Raw genomic sequence first — 23,232 nt, forward strand, 5'->3', positions numbered from 1 at the left:
TGTTCTGAGATCCACGCATAGTTACACCCAGAACTGACATTTTTTTAAAAACTTCCAAGATGATTCTATTACAGCTAAAACTGGGGCCTTAAATCTCAGTAAAATCTGATTTGACTGTGGCAGAGGAGAAGGGAGGGACAAACTGATGAATCAACTAGCAATTCCCAAGTCATTCACCTTGCTCTTGGACTGGGAGCCTGTGACTAATGGCCTGCTGCAGGGATTGGGGATGGGGTCCCAACTCTTCAATCCAAATCTATGACTCGGTATGAGGGGATCTCTGAGCCCGGTGGTGAACTAAAGCTCGCAGTCCACGCCGGGACAAATAATATGCAGAGAACTGGTAGGTCAAAGAACACCCACCGGATCCCTATTTCCCACATTACCCCGAATACTCAGAAGTGAATGCCATGGTTTCCATCAGTAGGAATGGTAATGAGGGTGAACTTACTCAACTGGTGAAACTTTTCCTTCAGGACGTAATTGGATAAACAGATCACAAGAAATCCACTCATCGGTACAGCCACGGAAACTGTCAAGAACAGACGGTGCAGTGATTTAGAGGATTTTGTTTCATTGCTGACACTTTTTTTTTGTTTTAGCACAATAAATAATCTGCTGCTTACCACAACGTTCCAGGCCGCTGTTAATCTTTGCCAGTGCAGGCATGGACAACAGTAGCAGAGACGCAGAGAATAAAACAATTATTGTTATAGTGACAATACCTGGAGAGAGATGTAACAACTGTTAGGCGGGAGATCTCATGGTACTTAACAGAATAAGATACAGGAAGGACAAGATGACCTCCCGATCTAACTTGTTATAACCTTGCACCTTATTGTCTACCTTCTCTTCTTGTGGCATTTTATTCTGCATTCTGTTTTTTACCTTCTTCTGCTCAATGCATAATGGTCTGATTTGTGTAAACAGATTCAGGGCAGGCTTTGCTTTTCACCGTCCCTCAGCTTGTGATTCATTCCTATGTTCCCTTCGCTTTTCCCTGAAGAATATTTGAGCCACTCACCATAAACAGCTTTCCTGTTCTTATGTTTTGCTCACCCACCTTCTCCAACTCGCTCCTAATCCAGTTATTTACCAGGCCCTGATTTTTCCTGAAACTCTCTTCACCAATCCATCATTTCAATCGACCAAAATCAACCTAACTCCGAAGAAGGGTCTCAGCCTGACATATCGGCTATTTTTCCTTTCCATCAGCAGTTCCTGAGCTGCTGAGTTCCTTCAGCATTTTGTGTGCGCTACTCTGGATTTCCCGTAACTGCAGGATTGGCTCACTAAGTTGCCCACCATTTCCTGGCCCTTGTGATAACAGTGTCAACCCTTTCTGATGGGACAGGAGTCCGGATGGAACCATTCCCTCCCACCCCCGAGGTTCCACATGCACTGTTCTGTATCCCGTGAAGTGGAGCCTCGTTTTCTAAAACCCATCCTTCTGTCATGTATCCCTCACAATTCCCTGTAAAGTAAACCAACCGGATCCCCATTCCCTCTAATTCCATTGGATGGCCATTATCCATGTTTGCTCCAAATCCACAGCAATCCTGTTCCGCCCCGCCTCATTTCTTGAAGCTTCCCCCGCCAGATCTTTGATTACCAAGTTCCCTCTAAACCAGGAGTTCCCAATCTTTTTGATGCCGTGGATCCCTACCATTAACCGAGAGGTCAGTGGAGCCCAGGTTGGGAATCCCTGCCCTAAACCTACCAGATTTCAGATCACCTCATTCCCTCTAAAATCACTGGATCCCTATTTCCCACATTTCCTTCACACTCACTGGGGCCCTGATCTCTGTCTTTCATCTAAGCCCAACAGCCCCCTCCTTTGAACTTCCATATACCCATCAGGAACCCATTGTCGTGTTTCTCATCAAGAGCCATGCACCTACCTTTAACAATACACCAGGAAATGAGCGCCAACTGAATGGCAACGAGAGACGGAATGTGCCAGGAAGTCATCCACAGTAAGAGGAGATATAGTTTCCCTTGAAATTCTGCTGAGGAATGAACACATGAATTAAATCTGCAGGGCTCTTCCCCATAACAGGTCTACAGGACGCATGGCAGGTACAGTTTTGGTGATCCAGTACTGATCGGGCTGGGGGTGAAGCTGTGTTCCCACCTGATTCAGAAATGTTTGGACACTGGACCACTGATCAGGAGCAAGTCACACTCCGCAGAGAGTCTAGAGCGGTGGCCCAAGGTGGGGAGGAACGTGGAAATCCTCTACAATAGTGCAAAAATACTCAGTGCCCACTGTCCAATGTGAAATCAGCTCTACTTTCAGGAGCTCACAACCTGACCTTTAAAGAATCATTAGACATAGGAGCAGAATTAGGCCATTTGGCCTATCGGGTCTGTACTTCTATTCATCCATGCCTGATTTATTTTGCCTCTCAGCCCCATTCTCCTGCCTTTGATCCCCTTACTAATCAAGAACCCATCAGCCTCTGCTTTAATTATACCCAACAACTTGGCCTCTAGCGCTATCTGTGGCAATGAATTCCACAGATTCACCACAATCTGGCTAAAGATATTCCTCCTCAGCTCTGTTCTAAAGGGATGACCCTCTACTCTGAGGCTGCGCCTGCTGATCCTAGACTGCCCCACTATGGGAAGCATCCTCTCCATGTCCACTCCATCTAGGCCTTTCAATAATCGATAGGTTTCAGTAAGATTTCCCCGCCACCATTCTTCCAAACCCCAGTGAGTACAGGCCCAGAGCCATCAAACGCTCCTCATACATTAACCCTTTCATTCAGGAGGTCATTCTGGTGTACCTCCTCTGGAGCCTCTCTGATGCCAGTACAACTGCTGTGCTAGCAGAGCACCGTGGTAGTGGAATGGTTAGCAAGACACTATTAAAGTTGGAGTTCAGAGTTCAATTCTGATGACATCCGTAATGAGTCTGCAAGGCTTCCCCATGGAATGTGAGGGTTTTCTCTGGGTGCTCCAGAGTCATCCCACAGTCCAGACATACTGGTTAGCAGGTTAATTGGTTATTGTAAATTGATAAGGCTAGGGTGAAACCTTGTGTCACTGGACAGTGTGGCTTGAAGGGCCAGAAGGACTTATTCTGCGCTGAATCTCTAAATAAGTAACATCCTTTCTCAGATTAGGGCCTAAAACTGCTGACAAGTGCTTGAAAACCAATACCTTATAGAGCCTTAGAAATCCATCTTTGCTTTTATATTCTAGATCTCTCACAATGAATGCTAACATTTCACTTGCCTTCCTTACTAAGAGGATATCTCATTTGAGAGCGGCTGACAATTACACTGAGCCTAGTCTGCAGTACTTGGTAACTGAAATCTGTCTGAAATCTGGGATTACAACATCACCGTGCTGATGAGAATCATTTATTTTATTGGAGATACAGAGTGGAATGGCGCTTCCAACCCTCTGAGCCGTGCCGCCAGCAACCCGCAATTTACCCTTTGAAACGTGCCAACAACGACCTGCAATTTGCCCTTTGAAACGTGCCAACAGCGACCCGCAATTTGCCCTTTGAAACGTGCCAACAGCGACCCACAATTTACTCTTTGAAATGTGCCAACTGCGACCTGCAATTTACCCTTTGAAGCGTGCCAACAGTGACCCGAAATTTTACCCTTTGAAACATGCCAACAGCGACCCGCAATTTACCCTTTGAAATGTGCCAACAGTGACCCAAAATTTACCCTTTGAAACGTGCCAACAGCGACCCGCAATTTACCCTTTGAAGCGTGCCAACAGTGACCCGAAATTTTACCCTTTGAAACATGCCAACAGCGACCCGCAATTTACCCTTTGAAATGTGCCAACAGTGACCCAAAATTTACCCTTTGAAACGTGCCAACAGCGACCCGCAATTTGCCCTTTGAAACGTGCCAACAGCGACCCACAATTTACCCTTTGAAATGTGCCAACTGCGACCTGCAATTTACCCTTTGAAGCGTGCCAACAGTGACCCGAAATTTTACCCTTTGAAACATGCCAACAGCGACCCGCAATTTACCCTTTGAAATGTGCCAACAGTGATCCAAAATTTACCCTTTGAAACGTGCCAACAGCGACCTGCAGTTTAGCCCTAGCCTAATCACAGGACAATTTGCAATGACCCATTAACCTAACCCGTACATCTTTGGGAAACAGGAGCACCCAGAGGAAATCCACACATTCCATGGGAAGCACGTACAACCTCCTTAAAGAGGACGCCAGAAGTGAACTCTGAACACAGACTCCTTGATCTGTAATAGCATCACAATAACCACTACCTTACTGAGGCACCCAAATATTGGGTATATTCAGGTACTGTGTGCAAGCCTCTGGGGATACAGATTGAACAGTCCAAATCACTCGGGCCAAAGTCAAATGTAGAGGATGGGAGATGATGTCTGAGCCCATATGGTAACTTGTCAACAGGTATGGGATGCAGATCCTTCACCAGATCTCTTTCCTCATTTATTTCTCCCTCTAACTGCTGTCCACCTTTCATTCTCCTTGGGACTGTGTGGCTAAGTACAGCTCCAACACCATATACAGGTCTGCTGATGACACCACTGTTGTGGGGCCGAATCAAATGTGATGGTGAATCAGCATACAGGAGGGATACTGAAAATCTGGCTGAGCGGAGTCAAAACAACATCTCACTCAATGTCGGCAAGACCAAGGGACTGATTGTGTACATCAGGAGAGGGAAACCAGGGGCCCATGAGTCAGCACTCATCAGAGGATCAGAGGTGGAGACGGACAATAACTTTAAATTCCTGGGTGTAACTATCTCAGAGGATCTGTCCTGCACACATCATATACATGTAATCGCAAAGAAAGCACGACAGTGCCTCTACTTCCTTAGGAACCTGCGAAGATTTGGCATGTCGCCAAAAACATTGGCAAACTTCTATAGACGTGAGGCTGCATTTTGCCTGGTACGGGCACACAAATGCCTTTGAGCAGAATATCAGCCCAATACATCACGGGTAAAACCCTCCCAACCGTTCAGCCCATGGTTGGCTAAAGAAACTACAGTCTACAATCAGTGGATTTGATGAAACAAGGACAGAGGCATGAGAGAGGAGATTGCCCAGGTGGATTGGAGGAGGATACTGTCAGGGGTGATGGCAGAGCAGAGGTGGCTGAAGTTTCTGGGACTAGTTCACAAGGCACGAGATAGATATGTCCTGCAGAAGAAATCCTCAAATGGCAGGGGTAGCAACCGTGTCTGACAAGGGAAGTCAAGGACTGCATAAAAGCCAAGGAAAGGCCATGTAAGGTAGAAAAAGTGAATGGCAAGTTGGATGGCTGGGAAGCTTTTAAAATCCAACAATAGACAACTAAAAAAGCTGCAAGAAGGGAAAAGATGCAATATAAAGGCAATATGAAGCAGGATACTATTTTTTTTTTCAGTTATATAAAGAGTAAAATGGAGGTGAGAGTTGATATTGGCCCACTGAAAAATGATGTTGGTGAGGTAGTAATTGGGGATAAAGAAATGGCAAATGAACTTAATGGGTACTTTGCATCGGCCTTCACTGTGGAAAACACGAGCAGTGTGCCAGAGGTCCGTGAGTGTCAGGGAGCAGGAGTGAGTGCCATCACTATTACAAAGGAAAAAGTGCTAAGCAGACTCAAAAGATCTTAATATGAGAGGTTGCTGAAGAGATAACAGATGCGTTGGTCATGATCTTTCAAGAATCTCTTGATTCTGGTATGGTCCTGGAGGTCTGAAAATTGCAAATGTCACTCCATTCTTTAAGAAGGGAGGAAGGCAAAAGAAAGGTCAGTTAGCCTAACTGCAGTGGTTGGGAAAGTGTTGGAGTCTATTGTTTCGGGGTACATGGAAACTGATGGTAAAATAAGTCAAAGTCAGCATGGTTTCTGTGAAGGGAAATCTTGCCTGACAACTCAATTGGAATTCTTCGAGGAAGTAACAAGCAGGGTGAACAAAGGGGAGGCAGTGGATGTAACTTACTTGGATTTTCAGAAGACATTTAATAAGGTGCCACACATGGGGCTGCTTAACAAGATAAAATCCTATGGTGTTCCAGGAAAGATACTGGCATGGATAGAGGAATAGCTGACTGGCAGGAGACAGTGAGTGGGAATAAAGATGACCTTTTCTGGTTCGCTGCCAGTGACTAGTGGTGTTCCTCAGGAGTTAGTATTGGGACCACTACCTTTCACATTGTTTGTCAATGATCTGGGTAATGGAATTGGTGGCTTTGTGGCAAGGTTTGTGGATGATATGAAGGTAGGTGGAGGGGTAGGTAGTGTTGAGGAAGCAATGCGATTGCAGCAGGACTTAGACAAATTGGAAGAATGGGCAAAAATGTGACAGGTGGAATACAGTGTTGGGAAATGTATGAGGAAATTCATTTTGGTAAAAGGTAACAATAGTGGGACTATTATCTAAACAGGGAGAAGGTTCAAACATCAGAGGTGCAGAGGGACTTAGAGTCCTTGTGTAAGACTCCCAGAACGTTAATTTACAGTTTGAGCCTGTGGTAAATACAGCAAATGCAATGGTGGCATTTATTCCAAGGGGAATAGAATAATGAGGAGATAATGCTGAGGCTTTAGAAGACACCAGTTAGGCCGCACTTGGAGTATTGTCAACAGTTTTTGGCCCCATATCTTAGAAAGGATGTGTTGTCATTGGAGAGAGTCCAGAGGAGGTTCATGAGGATGATTCTGGGAATGAAGGGGTTAACCTGAGGAGCGTTTGGCAGCCTTGGGCCTGTACTCACTGGAATTTAGAAGAATGCGGGGAGATCTCATTGAAACCTACTGATTGTTGAAAGGACTAGATAGGGTGGATGTGGAGAGGATATTTCCTATGGTTGGGCTATCCAGAATTAGAGGGAACAGCCTCAGAATTGAGGGGTGACCTTTCAGAACAGAAGTAAGGAGGAATTTTTTTTTATTCAGAGAGCAGTGAATCTGTGGAATGTTCTAATTCAGACCATGGTGCAGGCCAAGTCCGTGGGTGTATTTAAGACGGAAGTTGATAGTTTCCTGATTGGTCAGGGCATCAAAGGATATGGCGAGAAGCCAGTTGTATTGAGTTGAGTAGGATCCAGGGTGAGCCATGATGGAATGGTGGAGCAGTGTCGATGGGCTGAATGGCCTAATTCTGCTCCTACATTCTTATGGTTTTATGGTCTTATGGACAGGAGATGCAGACAAACCAATTGTCTTTGTTCCCTCCCCCACCACCCACCCCCAATTTGTGGACCCTGAACTTCAAGATAATCTAATCAGAGCAATTGAATGTGGACACAAGGAGCTTCAGGTAATGACCTGCTAAACCTGAGACCATTCTCAGATGAGTAGCTACTTATTTTGTAAGATGCCAGACCTACCAAAGAAGCTATCTGTAATCTCGTTTAGACTGACTGGGTCGCCTCATTTAACTGGACCAGTCAGAGTGTAAAGACACAAAGACACAAGGCTGGGGTAGGCAGAACCATGAAACAATGTTGTCTGTAGCCCTGAACTAGAACTAGTAAAAAGGTGACCCAGGTAGGACAGGTGACATTGAGCCAATGAGATGGAGATCCATCAGTTCAACTGATAAGGAACACTATAAGGGTCAGGAGCTCCAAATATGCGGGCGATAACTCTCCAGCAACCCGAGACCAACCATCACCGATGAGGAGACCCCCACGGACATGTGGAGATCAGAACCAGGAGGAATGCCAGGCCAGCGTAGGCTCCTTTCCTCAGTAATCATGTTCTCTTCATTAACTGTTCATGGAGGGTGTGGTATTCTAGTGGGGTGCATACAGCTAGTTAGTTTGTGAACCCCCATGCTTTTGTTAGTTGAGACATTAAAAGTTACTTGTTGGTAAATACGGATTCTCAGTGCCTCACTGAATGTTATTACAAGGGCTGATCCTTGTAACAACATCTACATGAAGCGTTGCTGTAGAAAAGTAGTATTCATCTTCAGAGATCCTCACCATCCAGGCCATTCTCTTTCCTCGCTGCTGCCATCAGGTAGGTGGTACAGATGGCTCAGGACTCACACCACCAGGTTCAAGAGCAGTTACTACTTCTCAACCATCAAGTTCATGAACAAAAGAGGGTAAGAATACTCATTCTATTTCTTGTGTTCCCACAGCCAATGACTCTTGTTATTTCATGCTCTCGTTATTGCCATTTATTTATATACATTTGCATTTGTACAATTTGTTGTTTATTGATCCTGTTTACAGTCACTGTTCTATAGATTTGATGAGTATGCCCACAGGTAAAACATCTCACGGCTGTATGTGGTGACATGCGTGTTCTCTGAAAATAACTTTTACTTTGAACTTTGAATGGTGCTGAATTGCCTCCACTTTTTACTCTTCAATTCCTCGAAACTCCACTCCTTTTATTGCCCAACACCTCCTCCAAAATAAGCAACAGGGTGGTTAAGAAAGGTGGATGGTGCGTTGCCTTCGTTGGAAGGGGGTAGGAGTTCAAGAGGTGTGAGATAACAGAGCAGCTCTATAAAACACTTGTTAGACCACACTTGGAAATTGTGTTCAGTTCTCGTCATCTCATTATAGGAGGGATATGGAAGCTTTAGAGAGGATGCAGAGGAGATTTACCAGGATGTCGTTTGGATTTGGGGACACATCATAAGAGTAAGCTAGGGCTTCATTCTTCGGATGACAGGAGACTTGGCAGAAGTGTATAAGATGATAAGAGGGGTAGACAGAGTGGACAACAAACACCTTTTTTCCTAGGGTGGCACTGCCTAATATGAGAGGACATACTTTTAATGTGATTGACATGGTAGTCAAGCAGTTAGCGTGATGCCCATTACTGTGCCAGTGACTCAGGTTCAGTTCCTGCCACAATCTGTAAGGAGTTTGTATGTTCTCCCCATGATTGCCTGGGTGTCCTTCGGATGCTCCAGCTGCCTCTCACATTCCAAAGGCCTAGGGGTTAACTGGCCACATGTGTGTAATTGGGTGGCACGGGATTGTTGAGCTGGAAGGGTTACTCTGTTGTTTCTCTGCATAAAGATCGGAAGAAAGTATGGTTGGGATGCCAGAGGTAGTTAGTTAGTTTTTCTTTTACACAGAGTGGTGAGTGCATGAAACACACTGCCAGAGATGGTGGTGGAGGCAGTTACATTAAAAATGGAGGGTTGTGCAGGAGGGAAGAGTTAGATTGATCTAGGGGTAGGTTAAAAAGTCGGTACAACATCTTGTGCTGAAGGGTTTGTACTGTGCTGTGTTGTTCTATGTTCTACTCTTCCTCACCACAAGTACAAATTCAGCTCTGCAGTTCCTGCTTTGAGTACTAATTCACACCCTCTTCAGGTGTGATGATCCCCATCGAAACCATTACCACCCTCTAACATGGCTTCTCCCCATGTTAGAACCTCAACTATGTTCCCTGGGACCCAAAACGAGCAAGTCGAAAAATCTCATTGCAGTTCCAGCAAACTGACTGAAGACCCTGCTTCCTGTCTGGGTCAATGTCGCTCCATTTTGCCAATGATTTTACGATGGTTATGTCCCCTTCTACTTTGCAGTCTGTTAGCATCGCCCTTTCTGTCTAACCTCCACATACTGAGCTTTGATCACGAGCAAACTTCACAACAGCGTAGGAAGGTAGAGCAGTTAAAAGACACAATACCAAAAGATATAGGAAAAGAATTAAACCAATTGGCCCATTGAGTCTGCTCCAAGTTCCCTGCATGGCTAATTCATTATCTCTGTTAACCCCATTGTCCTCCACTCTGCCGTAACCGTAATAATCAATAGCCTTATCAGCCTCCACTTTAAAAACACCTAATGACTTGGCCTCCATAGCCATCTGTGGCAATGAATTCCACAGGGACAAGGGAGAAGGTGAGGCTGAATTGTCCATTTGCCAAATCATTTGCTTTTCCTATAAGGTTGACATCAATAAGCCAAACCTTACAGAGGTACTACGAGTTTACATTTTAAACTGGATTTGAACATTGCCACATACCTTGCACTGAGATGTGCTTAAATAATAGGAACGCAGCTGACCCAAAAACGTTCACTCCAAAGAAAAACAGGCCTGCAGTCCCAAGCATAATGACCATAATCTGTTCTGGGGGAATACCTGCAAGTTAAAAAAATAAGTCTTAACACATGCTTTTAAAAACTTAATTAATTAAACAAGACCACAGTCTGCATCTATGGAAAAGAGTAAACAGTTGACTTTTTGGGCACTCCTTCCTCTGCTAGCCTGCAGGTCACCCTGGGCAAGGTGTAGCACCTGCTTAGCCCCCATTCAGGGTCACGTGAAACCATGGGGGCAGGTGGTGGGTGATCTTATGAGCAGCTAGTGGATGTCAAAGTCCTAGTTATGCAACCACTAACACCGGGCAAGAGATCTCTGGAGAGTATTGATAACAGCTGGGGTCACCAGTCCTGTAAAGACACTGCCCAGAAGAAGGCGATGGAAAACCACTTCTGCAGAAAAAATTGCCAAGAGTGATCATGGTCATGGAAAGACCACGATCACCCACATCGTACGACACACCACATAACGAACAAATGAAATTACCAATATTCTGATTAATTACAAACACAAGAAAATCTGTAGATGCTGGAAATCTAAAGGTCCACTCTCTTCAGGCCTTTCCTGTCAGGTTGGTTTCAATGAGAACTCCCCTCATTCTTCTGAACTCTATCAAGAAGAGGCCCAGAAACATCAAATGCTTTCTCCAGAAACTCAACTTCATCCAGAAATATGGTTGAAGTGAACACAATAGACAAAATATCTCAAGAAAGCAGCATCCATCATTAGGGACCTTCACCATCCAGGACATGATACCTTCTCATTACTTCCTTTGGGTAGGAGATATAGAAGCCTGAAGTCCCTCACTTGATGTTTTAGGAACAGTTTCTTCTCCTCCACCACCAGATCTCTGAAGGTCCATGAACCCATGAACACTACCATCGCTACTCCTCCCTCACAATATTTAGTTATTTATTTATTGTAACTTGGAGTTTTTTTTTAATGTCTTGCATTGTACTGCTGCCACAATAAAACAAAACTCACAACATACGTCAGTGTTCAGAGACCGGATTCTGATCTTGTTGGCAGTGGAAGAGGGAGCAAGGTTTGATGGAGCACCATTCAAGAACCATGGTCAGCATGGACAAGATGGGCAGAAGGACAGAAGCGTGTAGCAGCCAGAGAGATTCAGGGTTCAAGAGAATAATCTGCTTCCCGTTAAGAACCCTAGAGCAAAGGGTCCTAGTGAAGGTCAGTCGGGCTGACACCTGGTCACCCTCAGGTGAAGAACAGAACCGAGATCCTGCGGACTCTTCCATGGTCACCACTCCACTGTGAGCTCTCAGGAAGACAGGACAAGCAGATGGGGATGTTTGGGACCTGATATCTTATGGAAAAGACCTATTTGATGGATTACAAATCTAAATAAGCACTCTGATAAAGGCAATAAGTAATCAATATTTGGGAATATTTGAAGAAATGTATAAAATGGTGCCCTAAGAGTTGCCCAGCAGCGGTAACCTTGGAGGTGAACTACTGGGAATACTCTGAGTCAGGGAGTCAGAGAAACACTCACCTAGGTTCACCAAGAGTGGGTAATATCAGAGTATAGCTTGTGGGCTTTGAAAGCACACTAAGGAGTTATGAAAATAAAAATAAGCAGAGAAATTCTGCAGATGATGGAAATCCATAGTAACACACTCAAGATGCTGGAGGAACTGAGCAGATTCGACAGAGGGGAGAAAGCAGTTGTTGTTGCGGAGTGAGACCCTTCCTCAGCACTGGAATGGAAGGGGCAGAAGCTAGAATCACTGCCTGGTAAGGCAGGGGATGGTTGGGTGGGCACCGCACAGGATCGGAATAAGCTGCAGAAAACAATCAGCTCCATCGGGCACACTAGCCTTCCCAGCATCCAGACATCTTCAATGCCTCAGAAAGGCGGCACCATTATTAAGGATCCCCATCACCCAGGTCATGCCTTGTTTTCATTGCTACCATCAGGAAGGAGGTACAGAAGCCTAAAGGCACACACTCAATGACTCAGGAACAGCTCCTTCCTCCCGGCCATCCAATTTCTGAATGGACATTGAACCGATGAACACTACCTCACTACCTTTTTCCCCTCTCTTTTTGCACCATTTACTATGAACATCGGAGGACATCACGTTTACTCTCAAAATGTCAGTCACAAGTCAAACTCACCATAAATAGTTACTGTAATTTACAGTTTTTTTATGTATTGCAATGTACTGCTGCCGTAAAACAAGTTTCATGACACATGGGAGTGATATGAAACCTGATTTTGATTCTCACAAGACAGTGGGGGGAGCAAGAAGAATAAAAAGGGAGAGGAAGAAATAATGGGAAGTTGGAGAAATAAATGTTCATACCCTCAGGTTGCAGACTACTTGGACATAATTTGAGGTGTTGCTCCTTCAGCCTCATCACGCCAGTAGAGGAGGCCATGGACAGACATGTCAGAATGGGAATGGGAAGTCAAAATGAAATGGGTGGTCACCAAGGGATCCTGCCTTTTACAGCAGACAGAGCATAGGTCTTTCATAATATAGACAAAACTTGTGAAACTAAAGAGTTAGCAAGTCTTACCTGAAACCATGAAGTGAAACTTCCAGTTATAAGTAATTCTGGTCTCCTGCCCTCAGGAAAGATAATATTAAGATTGAAAGAGTACAGAGAAAATTTACAAAGCTGTGTCATTTCTTGAGACCCTGAGTTATAGAAAAAGACTGAATAGCTTAGGACATTATTCCCTGGAACATAGGAGAATGAAGGGGGATTTGATAGGGGTATACAAAATTTTGAGGGATATCAATTGGATAAATGCAAGGAGGCTTTTTCCCTGAGATTGGGTGAGATTAGAACTGGAGCTCATGGGATAAGGGTGAAAGGTGAAATGTTTAAGGAGAGCTTGAGTGGGAACCTCTTCACACAGCGGGTGGAGAGAGTGTGGAACAGGCTGCCGATGGAATTGGTGAATAGAGGGCAAGGGTTGATTTCAAAATGTAAGAGAAGTTTGGGTAAGTGGATGGCTATAGTCCAGGTTCAGGTCAATGGGTCTTGGCAGAATAAGTTTGCATGAACAGAACGGGCTGTGCTGTAGTGCTTAATGACTCTGATAAAGAAGATGAATTGTTAGACCATGTCACAGCTGGTTTACTATTCTCAGGTGTTGCATTGACCAAAAGAACCTCTAATGGCCTAGGAGACAGGGTATGCCCAGACTGATCTTTACACTCCCCAAAGGACTGCCTTTGGTTAACAGTTGTTCCCCAATGACATCCCAGCCAAAGGAAGGCACCTTTCCTCCTTCACTCTGTCAATGCTTTCAATTTAAACTCCAGTTCTGCCTTGGCTGCTCCTACTGTCACTGGGAGCTTGCAATGGCTGGGTGCCAACGTCACGTTTACTCTGAAACTGTCAGTCACAAGTCAAACTCACCATAAACAGTCAGGGTGTAATTTATTTGGACAGAGCTGACAGGATTCGTTGCAATACAGGTGTACGTTCCACAGTCAGCACTTGAGGCCCCTGGGATGATGAGGACACTGTTCCCATTCACTAGCTGGTGACGTGGGCCGATCCTCCCTCCATCTTTCCGCCACTGATACCAATGAGGATATCCACTGATGGTACAGTTGAGCTGGATGGGATCACCCAGGGAGCTGGAGTTACTCCGCAATGAAACTGCTGACAGCTTACCTAATGGGAAAAAATACAGACAAGTCAGTTAAAATGTCTCAATGTTTATCAGTAATTTCGGGCAGATGGGGCTTATCAGGCACGGCTGGCAACTCAACTAGGAGAACGAAAACTCTGATCTCAAACTTCAGCCACCTTGCGGGGAAGGCTTCAGGAGTAAACCCAGATGAAAAATCTGGAGCCAGAGTCCCTAAGGCGGTGGGTTCAATGCTGACTGGCAACTCTGTGATGCTGCTGGTGCCAACTGTATCGGTCTTCGCTCTTCCATATCGTACTGCCCTGGCTTGCATGTCATGCAGACAGCCGCCACACAACATCCATGGTTGACCCCGACAAATACATGAGTAATGAAATCTCACCATTTGACTCTGCAGTGAAGAAAGTACTCTAACAATGATCAATACACTGGGGTGGGTAGAGCGGCTGAGGGATGGGTGGGGACAGGATGGCTGACTCATAGAAAACAGATGCAGTAATGAGGAAGAGCAGGCAGGGACAGGAAGGGAAACACGAGCGGTCTGGTAGGTTCAGCGTCTACTTTAAATGCAAGGGCCCTCACGAGTAAGATGGATGGGCTGAGAGTATGTTTCAGCATATGGGATTCTGATATTATTGCAATCGTGGGAACACGGTCACAATTCCCACTGCTGCCTGTAAGGAGTTTGTACGTTCTCCCTGTGACCGTGTGGGTCTCCTCCAGGTGCTCCAGTTTCCTCCCACTGTTCAAAGATGTACCAACCGGTTAGTTAATTGGTCATTGTAAACTGTCCCGTGATTGGAGGTTGCTAGGCGGCACGGCTCAAAGGGCTGGGAAGGGACAGTTCTGCGCTGTATCTGAGGGATTGGTACAGGGGGCAGGTTTTCAGATTTCTGGATCACTGGGATATCTTTGGTGAAATGTATGACTTATAGAAAAAGGACAGGTTACACCTGAACCTGAGGGGGACCTATGCCCTTGTAGAACTGTTGGGGATAATTTGCAGGGGAATGGGAACTAGAGTGATATACAAGTATTTTATTTATTTATTGAAATACAGCTTGGAATAGGGCCTTACGGTTTTTGAATCATGCTGCCCAAAAAACCCGATTTTAATCCTAGCCTAATCATGGGACAATTGACAATGACAAATTAACCTGCCAAGCGGTACATCTTTGGACTCTGGGAGGAAGCTGGAGCACCCAGAGGAAACCTACAGGTCACAGGAAGAACATACAAACTCCTTAAACACAGCAGCAGGAATTGAAGCAAGGTCACCTGACGCAGTCTAGTGAGACTGGGAGGAAGGACAAGCAGATGATAAGGCAAAATTTCAGTCAGTGGGATGAGTTGAAGTTTAACATAGGGGCAAAATCAAAAAGGACTGAAGGTGTTATATTTGAATACGCACTGTATACGGAATATGGCAGATGATCTTGTAGCCCAGTTAGAGATTGGCAGGATTGATGGTGTAGGCATCACTGAGTTATGGTGTGGAAGAAGATCACAGTTGGGCATTTAATACCTAAGGATGTACATTGCATCAAAAGGACAGGCAGGAAGGCAAAGGGGGCAGGGTGGTTCTGTTGGTAAAAAATGAAATCAAATCCTTAGAAAGTGACATAAAACTGAAAAATGTAGAATCTTTGTGTGTAGTCTTAAGAAGTGTTGGCATGTGGCCAAGTGGTTAAGGTGTTCGTCTACTGATCTGAAGGTCGCTAGTTCAAGCCTTGGCTGAGGCAGCATGTTGTGTCCTTGAGAAAGGCACTTAACCACACAGTGCTCTGCGATGACACCGGTGCCAAGCTGTATGGGTCCTAATGCCCTTCCCTTGGACAACATCAGTGGCGTGGAGAGGGGAGTCTTACAGCATGGGCAACTGCTGGTCTTCCATACAACCTTGCCCTGGAAACATCCCAAGGCACAAATCCATGATCTCACGAGACTACGGATGCCTATATCAGTTAAGAAACTGCAAGGGCAAAAAGACCCTGTGGGAGTTATATTCAGGTCTCTGAACAGTAGCCAGAATGCGGGAAACAAATTACAATGAGAGATAGAAAAGGCATGCAAAAAGGCTGATGTTACTATAGTCGTGGAGGATTTCATTATGCAGGAAGATTTGGAAAATCAGGTTGGTGCTAGATCCTAAGAGAGGGAATTTATCAAAAGTCTATGAGATGGTTTTTCAGCGCAGCTTGTGGTTGCACCCACTAGGGGAAAGGCAATGCTGATTGGGTGTTGTGTAATGAACCAGATTTGATTAGGGACCTTAAGGTAGAGGAACCTTTAGGAAGTGGTGATCATATTCACCCTGCAGTTTGAGTTGGAGAAGGTAAAGTTAGATATATCAGTTTTACAGTGGAGTAATTCGAATGACAGCAGCACAACAGTGGCTGGAATTTTGAGGGCAATCCAGAAGGCGCAGGATAGATACATCCTAAAGATGAAGAATTATTCCAATGGGAGGATGAGGCAACCATGGCAGACAATGGATGTCAAAGACAGCATAAACACAAAAGAAAGGGCATATAATATATTAAAATTAGTGTGAAGTTAGAGTATTGGGAAGCTTTTCAAATCCAACAGAAGGCAACTAAAAAAGCAGAAAAGATGAAATATTAACGTAAGCTAGCCAATAATTTAAAAGAGGGTACCATTTTTTTCCTGGATATATAAAGAGTAAAAGAGAGGCTAGAATGGATATCAGACCACTGGAAAATGATTCTGGTGAGGTAGTAATGGGGAAGAAAGAAATTGTGAATAAACTTAGTAAATATTTTGCATCGGCCTTCGCTTTTGTAGACATGAACAGTATGACAGAAATTTGAGAGTGTCACAGGGTGGAGTGAGTAAAATTGTTATTATGAAGGAGATGATCCTTGGGAAGCTGAAAGGTCTGAAGGTAGAGAAGTCATCTGGACCAGATGGTGTACATCACAGGGTACTGATAGAAGTAGCTGAAGAGATTGTGAAGGCATTAGTATCGATCTTTCAAGAATCAGTAAATTCTGGAATGGTTCCAGAGACTGGAAAATTGCAAATGTCACTCCACTCTTCAAGGAGGGAAGGATGCAGAAGAAAGGTAATTATAGGACAGTTGCCCTGACTTCAGTGGTTGGAAAGATGTTGGATACCATTGTTAAGGATGTGGTTTCAGGGTATGTGGAGGCGCATGATTAGTAGGCCAAAGTCAGCACGGGTTTTTTTAAGGGGAATCTTGTGTGACAAAACTGTTGGGAGTTTTTTTAAGGAATTAACAGGCAGGAGAGTCAGTCGATGTTGTTTACTTGATTTCCAGAAGGCCTTTGATGAACTGCTGCATATGGGCTGCGTAACAAGATAAGAGCCCATAGTATTCCAGGAAAGATACGAGCATAGAAGGAAGATTGGTTGACTAGCAGGAGCTAAAGAATGGGAATAAAAAGGGTCTACCCTTGTTGCTTGCTGGTTTCATTTCATGTTATATGTCAATGGTTTGGATGATGGAATTGATGGCTTTATTGCCAGATTTGCAGATGATACAAAGCTAGGCAGGTAGTGTTGAAGAATCAGGGATTCTGCAGTAGGAAGTAGACAGATTGGGAGAATGGGTAAAGAAGTGGCAGATAGAATATAGTGCAGAGAAGGATGTAGTCATGCATTTTTGTAGAAGGAATAAAGGCACGGTCTATTTTCTAAATGGAGAAAAACATTCAGAAATCAGAGGTGCAAAAGGATATAGGAGTCCTTATGCAGGATTCCCTAAAGGTTGACTTGCAGGTTGAGTCAGTAGTAAGGAAAGGAAGAGCAATGTTAACACTCATTTTCACTGGATTGGAATACAAGGGCAAGGATGCAAACCTGAGGCTTTATGAGTCATTGTTAAGACAGTTCTTTGAGTACTGTGAACAATTTTGGGCCCCTTATTTAAGAAAAGATGTGCTAGCATTGGAGAGGGTCCAGAAGAGGATCATGAGAATGAAGGGGGAATGTTTAATAGCTCTGGGCCTGTAATTGCTAGAGTTTAGAAGAATGTAGGGGAATCTCATTTAAACCTATTGAATCTTGAAAGGCCTGGATAGAGTAGATGTAGGGAGGAGGTTTCCTAGAGAGGGTGATTCTAGGACCAGAGGGTGCAGCTTGAAAATAGAGGGATGTCCATTTAGAAAAGAGATGAAGAGGAATTTCTTTAACCAGAGGGCAGTGAATCTGTGGAATTCATTTGCACAAATATCTGTAGGCTATATTTAAAGCAGAAGTTGACAGGCTTTTGATTAATTATGGCTAATTAGTGAAAGGGCACAGGGGGAAGGCAGGAGAATGGAGTTGAGAGGATTAATAAATCAGCCATGGTGGAATGGAAGAGCAGATTCAAGGGCCGAATGGCCTAATTCTGCTCCTCTGTCTTATGTTCTTATGGCCATTAAGGACATCTTCAAGGGATGGTGCATCAGGAAGACAACATCCATCAATAAGGATATTACCATTAAGGAGAAGGTACAGGGCCCTGAAGGTCCACACTAAATGATTCAGAAACAATTATTTCCTTCCTTCCCCCTTTCCCTCTCATAATCAAATTTCTAACTGGTCCATGAACACTTTATGACATATATTATAACCCATTATAACTTTACTTTTTACTGTTGATTTATTGTTAAAATCTATAGTAATTTATGCCTTTGTTCTTTACTGCTACCATAGAACAACAAATTTTCCATCATAAGTCAGTGACAGCAAGTCTGATTCGGACTCTGGTGATTAGGGAATGCCAGGCCGGGTGGTTTGATGTTACACAGAAACATAGAAAATAGGTGCAGGAGTAGGCCATTCGGCCCTTCGAGCCTGCACCGCCATTCAGTATGATCATGGCTGATCATCCAACTCTGAACCCTGTACCTGCCTTCCCTCCATACCCCCTGATCCCTTTAGTCACAAGGGCCATATCAAACTCCCTCTTAAATATAGCCAATGAACTGGCCTCAACTGTTTCCTGTGGCAGAGAATTCCACAGATTCACCACTCTCTGTGTGAAGAAGTTTTTCCTAATCTCGGTCCTAAAAGGCTTCCCCTTTATCTTCAAACTGTGACCCCTCATTCTGGACTTCCCCAACATCGGGAACAATCTTCCTGCATCTACCCTGTCCAATCCCTTTAGGATTTTATACGTTTCAGTAAGATCCCCCCTCAATCTTCTAAATTCCAATGAGTATAAGCATAGTCGATCCAGTCTTTCATCATGTGAAAGTCCTGCCTCCCAGGAATCAATCTGGTGAACCTTCTATGTACTCCCTCTTTCCTCAGGTTAGGGGACCAAAACTGCAAACAATACTCAAGGTGTGGTCTCACCAAGGCCTTGCACAACTGCAGTAGTACCTCCCTGCTCCTGTACTCAAATCCTCTTGCTATGAATGCCAGCATACCATTCGCCTTTTTCACCGCCTGCTGTACCTGCATGCCCACTTTCAATGACTGGTGTATAATGACACCCAGGTCTCGTTGCACCTCCCCTTTTCCTAATCGGCCACCATTCAGATAATAATCTGTTTTCCTGTTCTTGCCACCAAAGCGGATGACTTCACATTTATCCACATTAATTTGCATCTACCATGAATTTGCCCACTCACCTAACCTATCCAAGTCATCATGCATCCTCTTAGCATCCTCCTCACAGCTAACACTGCCACCCAGCTTCGTGTCATCCACAAACTTGGAGATGCTGCATTTAATTCCCTCATCCAAGTCATTAATATATATTGTAAACAACTGGGGTCCCAGCACCGAGCCTTGCGGTACCCCACTAGTCACTGCCTGCCATTCTGAAAAGGTCCCGTTTATTCCCACTCTTTGCTTCCTGTCTGCCAACCAATTCTCTATCCACATCAATACCTTACCCCCAATACCGTGTGCTTTAAGTTTGCACACTAATCTCCTGTGTGGGACCTTGTCAAAAGCCTTTTGAAAATCCAAACATACCACATCCACTGGGTCTCCCCTATCCACTCTACTAGTTACATCCTCAAAAAATTCTATGAGATTCGTCAGACATGATTTTCCTTCCACAAATCCATGCTGACTTTGTCCGATGATTTCACCACTTTCCAAATGTGCTGTTATCACATCTTTGATAACTGACTCTAGCATTTTCCCCACCACCGATGTTAGGCTAACCCGTCTATAATTCCTCGGTTTCTCTCCCCCTCCTTTTTTAAAAAGTGGGGTTACATTAGCCACCCTCCAATCCTCGGGAACTAGTCCAGAATCTAAAGAGTTTTGAAAAATTACCACTGATGCATCCACTATTTCTTGGGCTACTTCCTTAAGCACTCTGGGATGCAGACCATCTGGCCCTGGGGATTTATCTGCCTTTAATCCCTTCAATTTACCTAACACCACTTCCCTACTAACATGTATTTCCCTCAGTTCCTCCATCTCACTGGACCCTCTGTCCCCTGCTATTTCCGGAAGATTATTTATGTCCTCCTTAGTGAAGACAGAACCAAAGTAGTTATTCAATTGGTCTGCCATGTCCTTGCTCCCCATAATCAATTCACCTGTTTCTGTCTGCAGGGGACCTACATTTGTCTTAACCAATCTTTTTCTTTTCACATATCTATAAAAGCTTTTACAGTCAGTTTTTATGTTCCCTGCCAGTTTTCTCTCAATCATTTTTCCATTTCCTAATTAAGCCCTTTGTCCTCTTCTGCTGGACTCTGAATTTCTCCCAGTCCTCAGATGAGCCACTCTTTCTGGCTAATTTGTATGCTTCTTCTTTGGAATTGATACTATCCCTAATTTCCCTTGTCAGCCACGGGTGCACTACCTTTCCTGATTTATTCTTTTGCCAAACTGGGATGAACAATTGTTGTAGATTATCCATGTGATCTTTAAATGCTTGTCATTGCATATCCACCGTCAATCCTTTAAGTGTCATTTGCCAGTCTATCTTAGCTAATTCACGTCTCATACCTTCAAAGTTACCCTTCATTAAGTTCAGAACCTTTGTTTCTGAATTAACTATGTCACTCTCCATCTTAATGAAGAATTCCACTATATTATGGTCACTCTTACCCAAGGGGCCTCTCACGACAAGATTGCTAATTAACCCTTCCTCATTGCTCAATACCCAGTCTAGAATAGCCTGCTCTCTAGTTGGTTCCTTGACATGTTGGTTCAAAAAACCATCCCGCATACATTCCAAGAAATTCCAAGAAATGTTGCAGGTTACAAGAACGTGCAGATGTGTCAGAGGGGGTGTTGCACTGCTGATCAGAAAGAGTGTTTAAGACACGTGCAGCACTGTAATGTGGCATCCCTGAGGGAGCCTATGGCATATCCTCTCTTGGGGATGAGGAAGGATATCCCAGAGGGATCAGGCAATGCAGTTTTCTGAATCCAATTTAGGATTGAGAAAAGAGCAGCTACCTAATTCTTTTGCGTTGCATTTTCAGCCGGTGGCCTCCCTTGATATTTGACGCAAAGTCATCAGAAGATTACAATCTTGAGTAATGCCATGATCATTTTGCCACCTGATGTTTCGGTTCTCACTCTCTTCACCACAGAGGTCTAATCTGAATCAGATGCACGCATTTATATGCACTGGTTTCAAACAGGGTCACACACTGCGCAACTCGGTCACTGTGTCCTCACTTTGATCAATGTACTGTATGCTGTGGGCTTCTAAGTAGTCAGTGGGAATTAGAAGAGCAGATCATGAAAGGATGTAAATGCAGAAGGAATTGGAATTAGAATTAGAATCAGGTTATGGCTTTGAGGGGGAAAATAAATCAGCCATGGTAAAACAGCAGAGCAACTGATGGGGCGAATGACCTACCTAATTCTACTCCTATGTCTTATGGTTTTATGATTGAATGGTGAAGCAGACTTGCTGAGCTGAATGGTCTAGTTCTGCTCCTACGTCTTATGGTCTTACTATCAGCAAAAAGACATTCACCTTATGTAGGATTTTAACTTCCCCAGCATTGACTGGGATTGCCTTAGTGGAATAGTCTAAGATAGGGTAGAATTTGTAAAAGATTTATGTATGGTTTTTCGTGGATTCTACTGTACTTATTTACTTTTCCTGTAAATGCCTGCAAGAAAATAAATCTCAAGGTAGTACATGGTACTTTGTTAATACTTTGCTTTACTTTATTGTCGCCAAACAATTGATACTAGAGCGTACAATCATCACAGTGATATTTGATTCTGCGCTTCGCGCTCCCTGGATTACAAATCAATAGTGAATATTAAAAATTTAGATTATAAATCATAAATAGAAAACAGAAAAAAGGAAAGTAAGGTAGTGCAAAAAAACTGAGAGGCAGGTCCGGGTATTTGGAGGGTACGGCCCAGATCCGGGTTAGGATCCGTTCAGCAGTCTTATCACAGTTGGAAAGAAGCTGTTCCCAGATCTGGCCGTACGAGTCTTCATGCTCCTGAGCCTTCTCCCGGAGGGAAGAGGGACGAAAAGTGTGTTGGCTGGGTGGGTCGCGTCCTTGATTATTCTGGCAGCACTGCTCCGACAGCGTGCAGTGTAAAGTGAGTCCAAGGACAGAAGATTGGTTTGTGTGATGTGCTGGGCTGTGTTCACGATCTTCTGCAGCCTCTTCCGGTCTTAGACAGGACAACTTCCATACCAGGTTGTGATGCACCCTAGAAGAATGCTTTCTCGGTGCATCTATAAAAATTAGTGAGGGTTTTAGGGGACAGGCCAAATTTCCTTAGCTTTCTCAGGAAGTAAAGGCACTGGTGGGCCTTCTTGGCAGTGAACTCTGCTTGGTTGGACGAAGTCAGGTCATTTGTGATATTGACCCCGACGAACTTAAAACTTTTGACCTGTTCCACTTGCGCACCACCGATGTAAATTGGGTCGTGTGGTCCGCTGCTCCTTCTGAAGTCAACAACCAATTCCTTCGTCTTGCTGATGTTGAGAGATAGGTTATTGTCCTCGCATCATGCCACCAGATTCTTAATTTCTTCTCTGTACTCAAACTCATCATTACCCGAGGTACGGCCTACAATTGTTAATATAGCAAGCTTACTTTGAACTTCATAGAGGTCTTTGAAGCAGTGTGTAGAGAGTTCTGCTAAAGAGGGTCTGTACTTGACTTTTCAAAGGGAACAAGGGTGGGGAAGTGGTAGAACCATCTGCTGAGGAAATCTTTGGGAACACCGTAGTTCGGTGAATTCATGGGAAAAGATAAAGTTGGTCCTCTCGAGTTAGGGTGAAAAACTTGGAGAAGGGGGATTTCAATAGTGTAAGGAGAGGTGCGGGGACATTTCCAGTCAATGTTTCTGACCAGGATCCTTCATCAATTACTCTGGATTTCCAGCATCCGCAGAATCTCTTGTGTTTCAAAACATGACTGTTTTGAAATAACTGCAATGATTAATCTGTAAAAGTGGCTTTTGGAGCATGAGAACAATATTGTCCACAAGATGCTGAAATGCTCTGCTCTCTGTAAAACATGACCAGGTCTTTCATCCCCACTTGGAACAATGGAGCAACTTGGAGAGGTAACTTGAAAAAATTTACCCTGACACCGCAGCAGTGCCCCAGCCAGATC

The 23,232-nt window shown here is 44.2% G+C and overlaps 1 protein-coding gene across 6 annotated transcripts in view; it reads right to left on the reverse strand.

Annotated features, from left to right (window-relative positions):
- Positions 1-23,232, reverse strand: part of LOC134346688 (uncharacterized) — a 64,426-nt gene that overhangs the window by 20,385 nt on the left and 20,809 nt on the right. For 5 of the 6 annotated variants that reach the window (XR_010017988.1, XM_063048202.1, XM_063048206.1 and 2 more), the window contains 5 exons: positions 13,447-13,707; positions 9,970-10,086; positions 1,902-2,009; positions 627-725; positions 452-532 (listed from right to left, as the gene is read on the reverse strand). Coding sequence is in view for 5 of the 6 variants with exons in the window: in XM_063048202.1 (XP_062904272.1) it covers positions 452-532; positions 627-725; positions 1,902-2,009; positions 9,970-10,086; positions 13,447-13,707 (666 nt within the window). In the remaining variant the exon portion in view is untranslated. The remainder of the gene's footprint in view (positions 1-451; positions 533-626; positions 726-1,901; positions 2,010-9,969; positions 10,087-13,446; positions 13,708-23,232) is intronic. The other variant, XM_063048207.1, reaches the window with a different exon arrangement.

Source organism: Mobula hypostoma, chromosome 5 (assembly GCF_963921235.1).
Source record: "Mobula hypostoma chromosome 5, sMobHyp1.1, whole genome shotgun sequence".
Taxonomy (NCBI): domain Eukaryota; kingdom Metazoa; phylum Chordata; class Chondrichthyes; order Myliobatiformes; family Myliobatidae; genus Mobula; species Mobula hypostoma.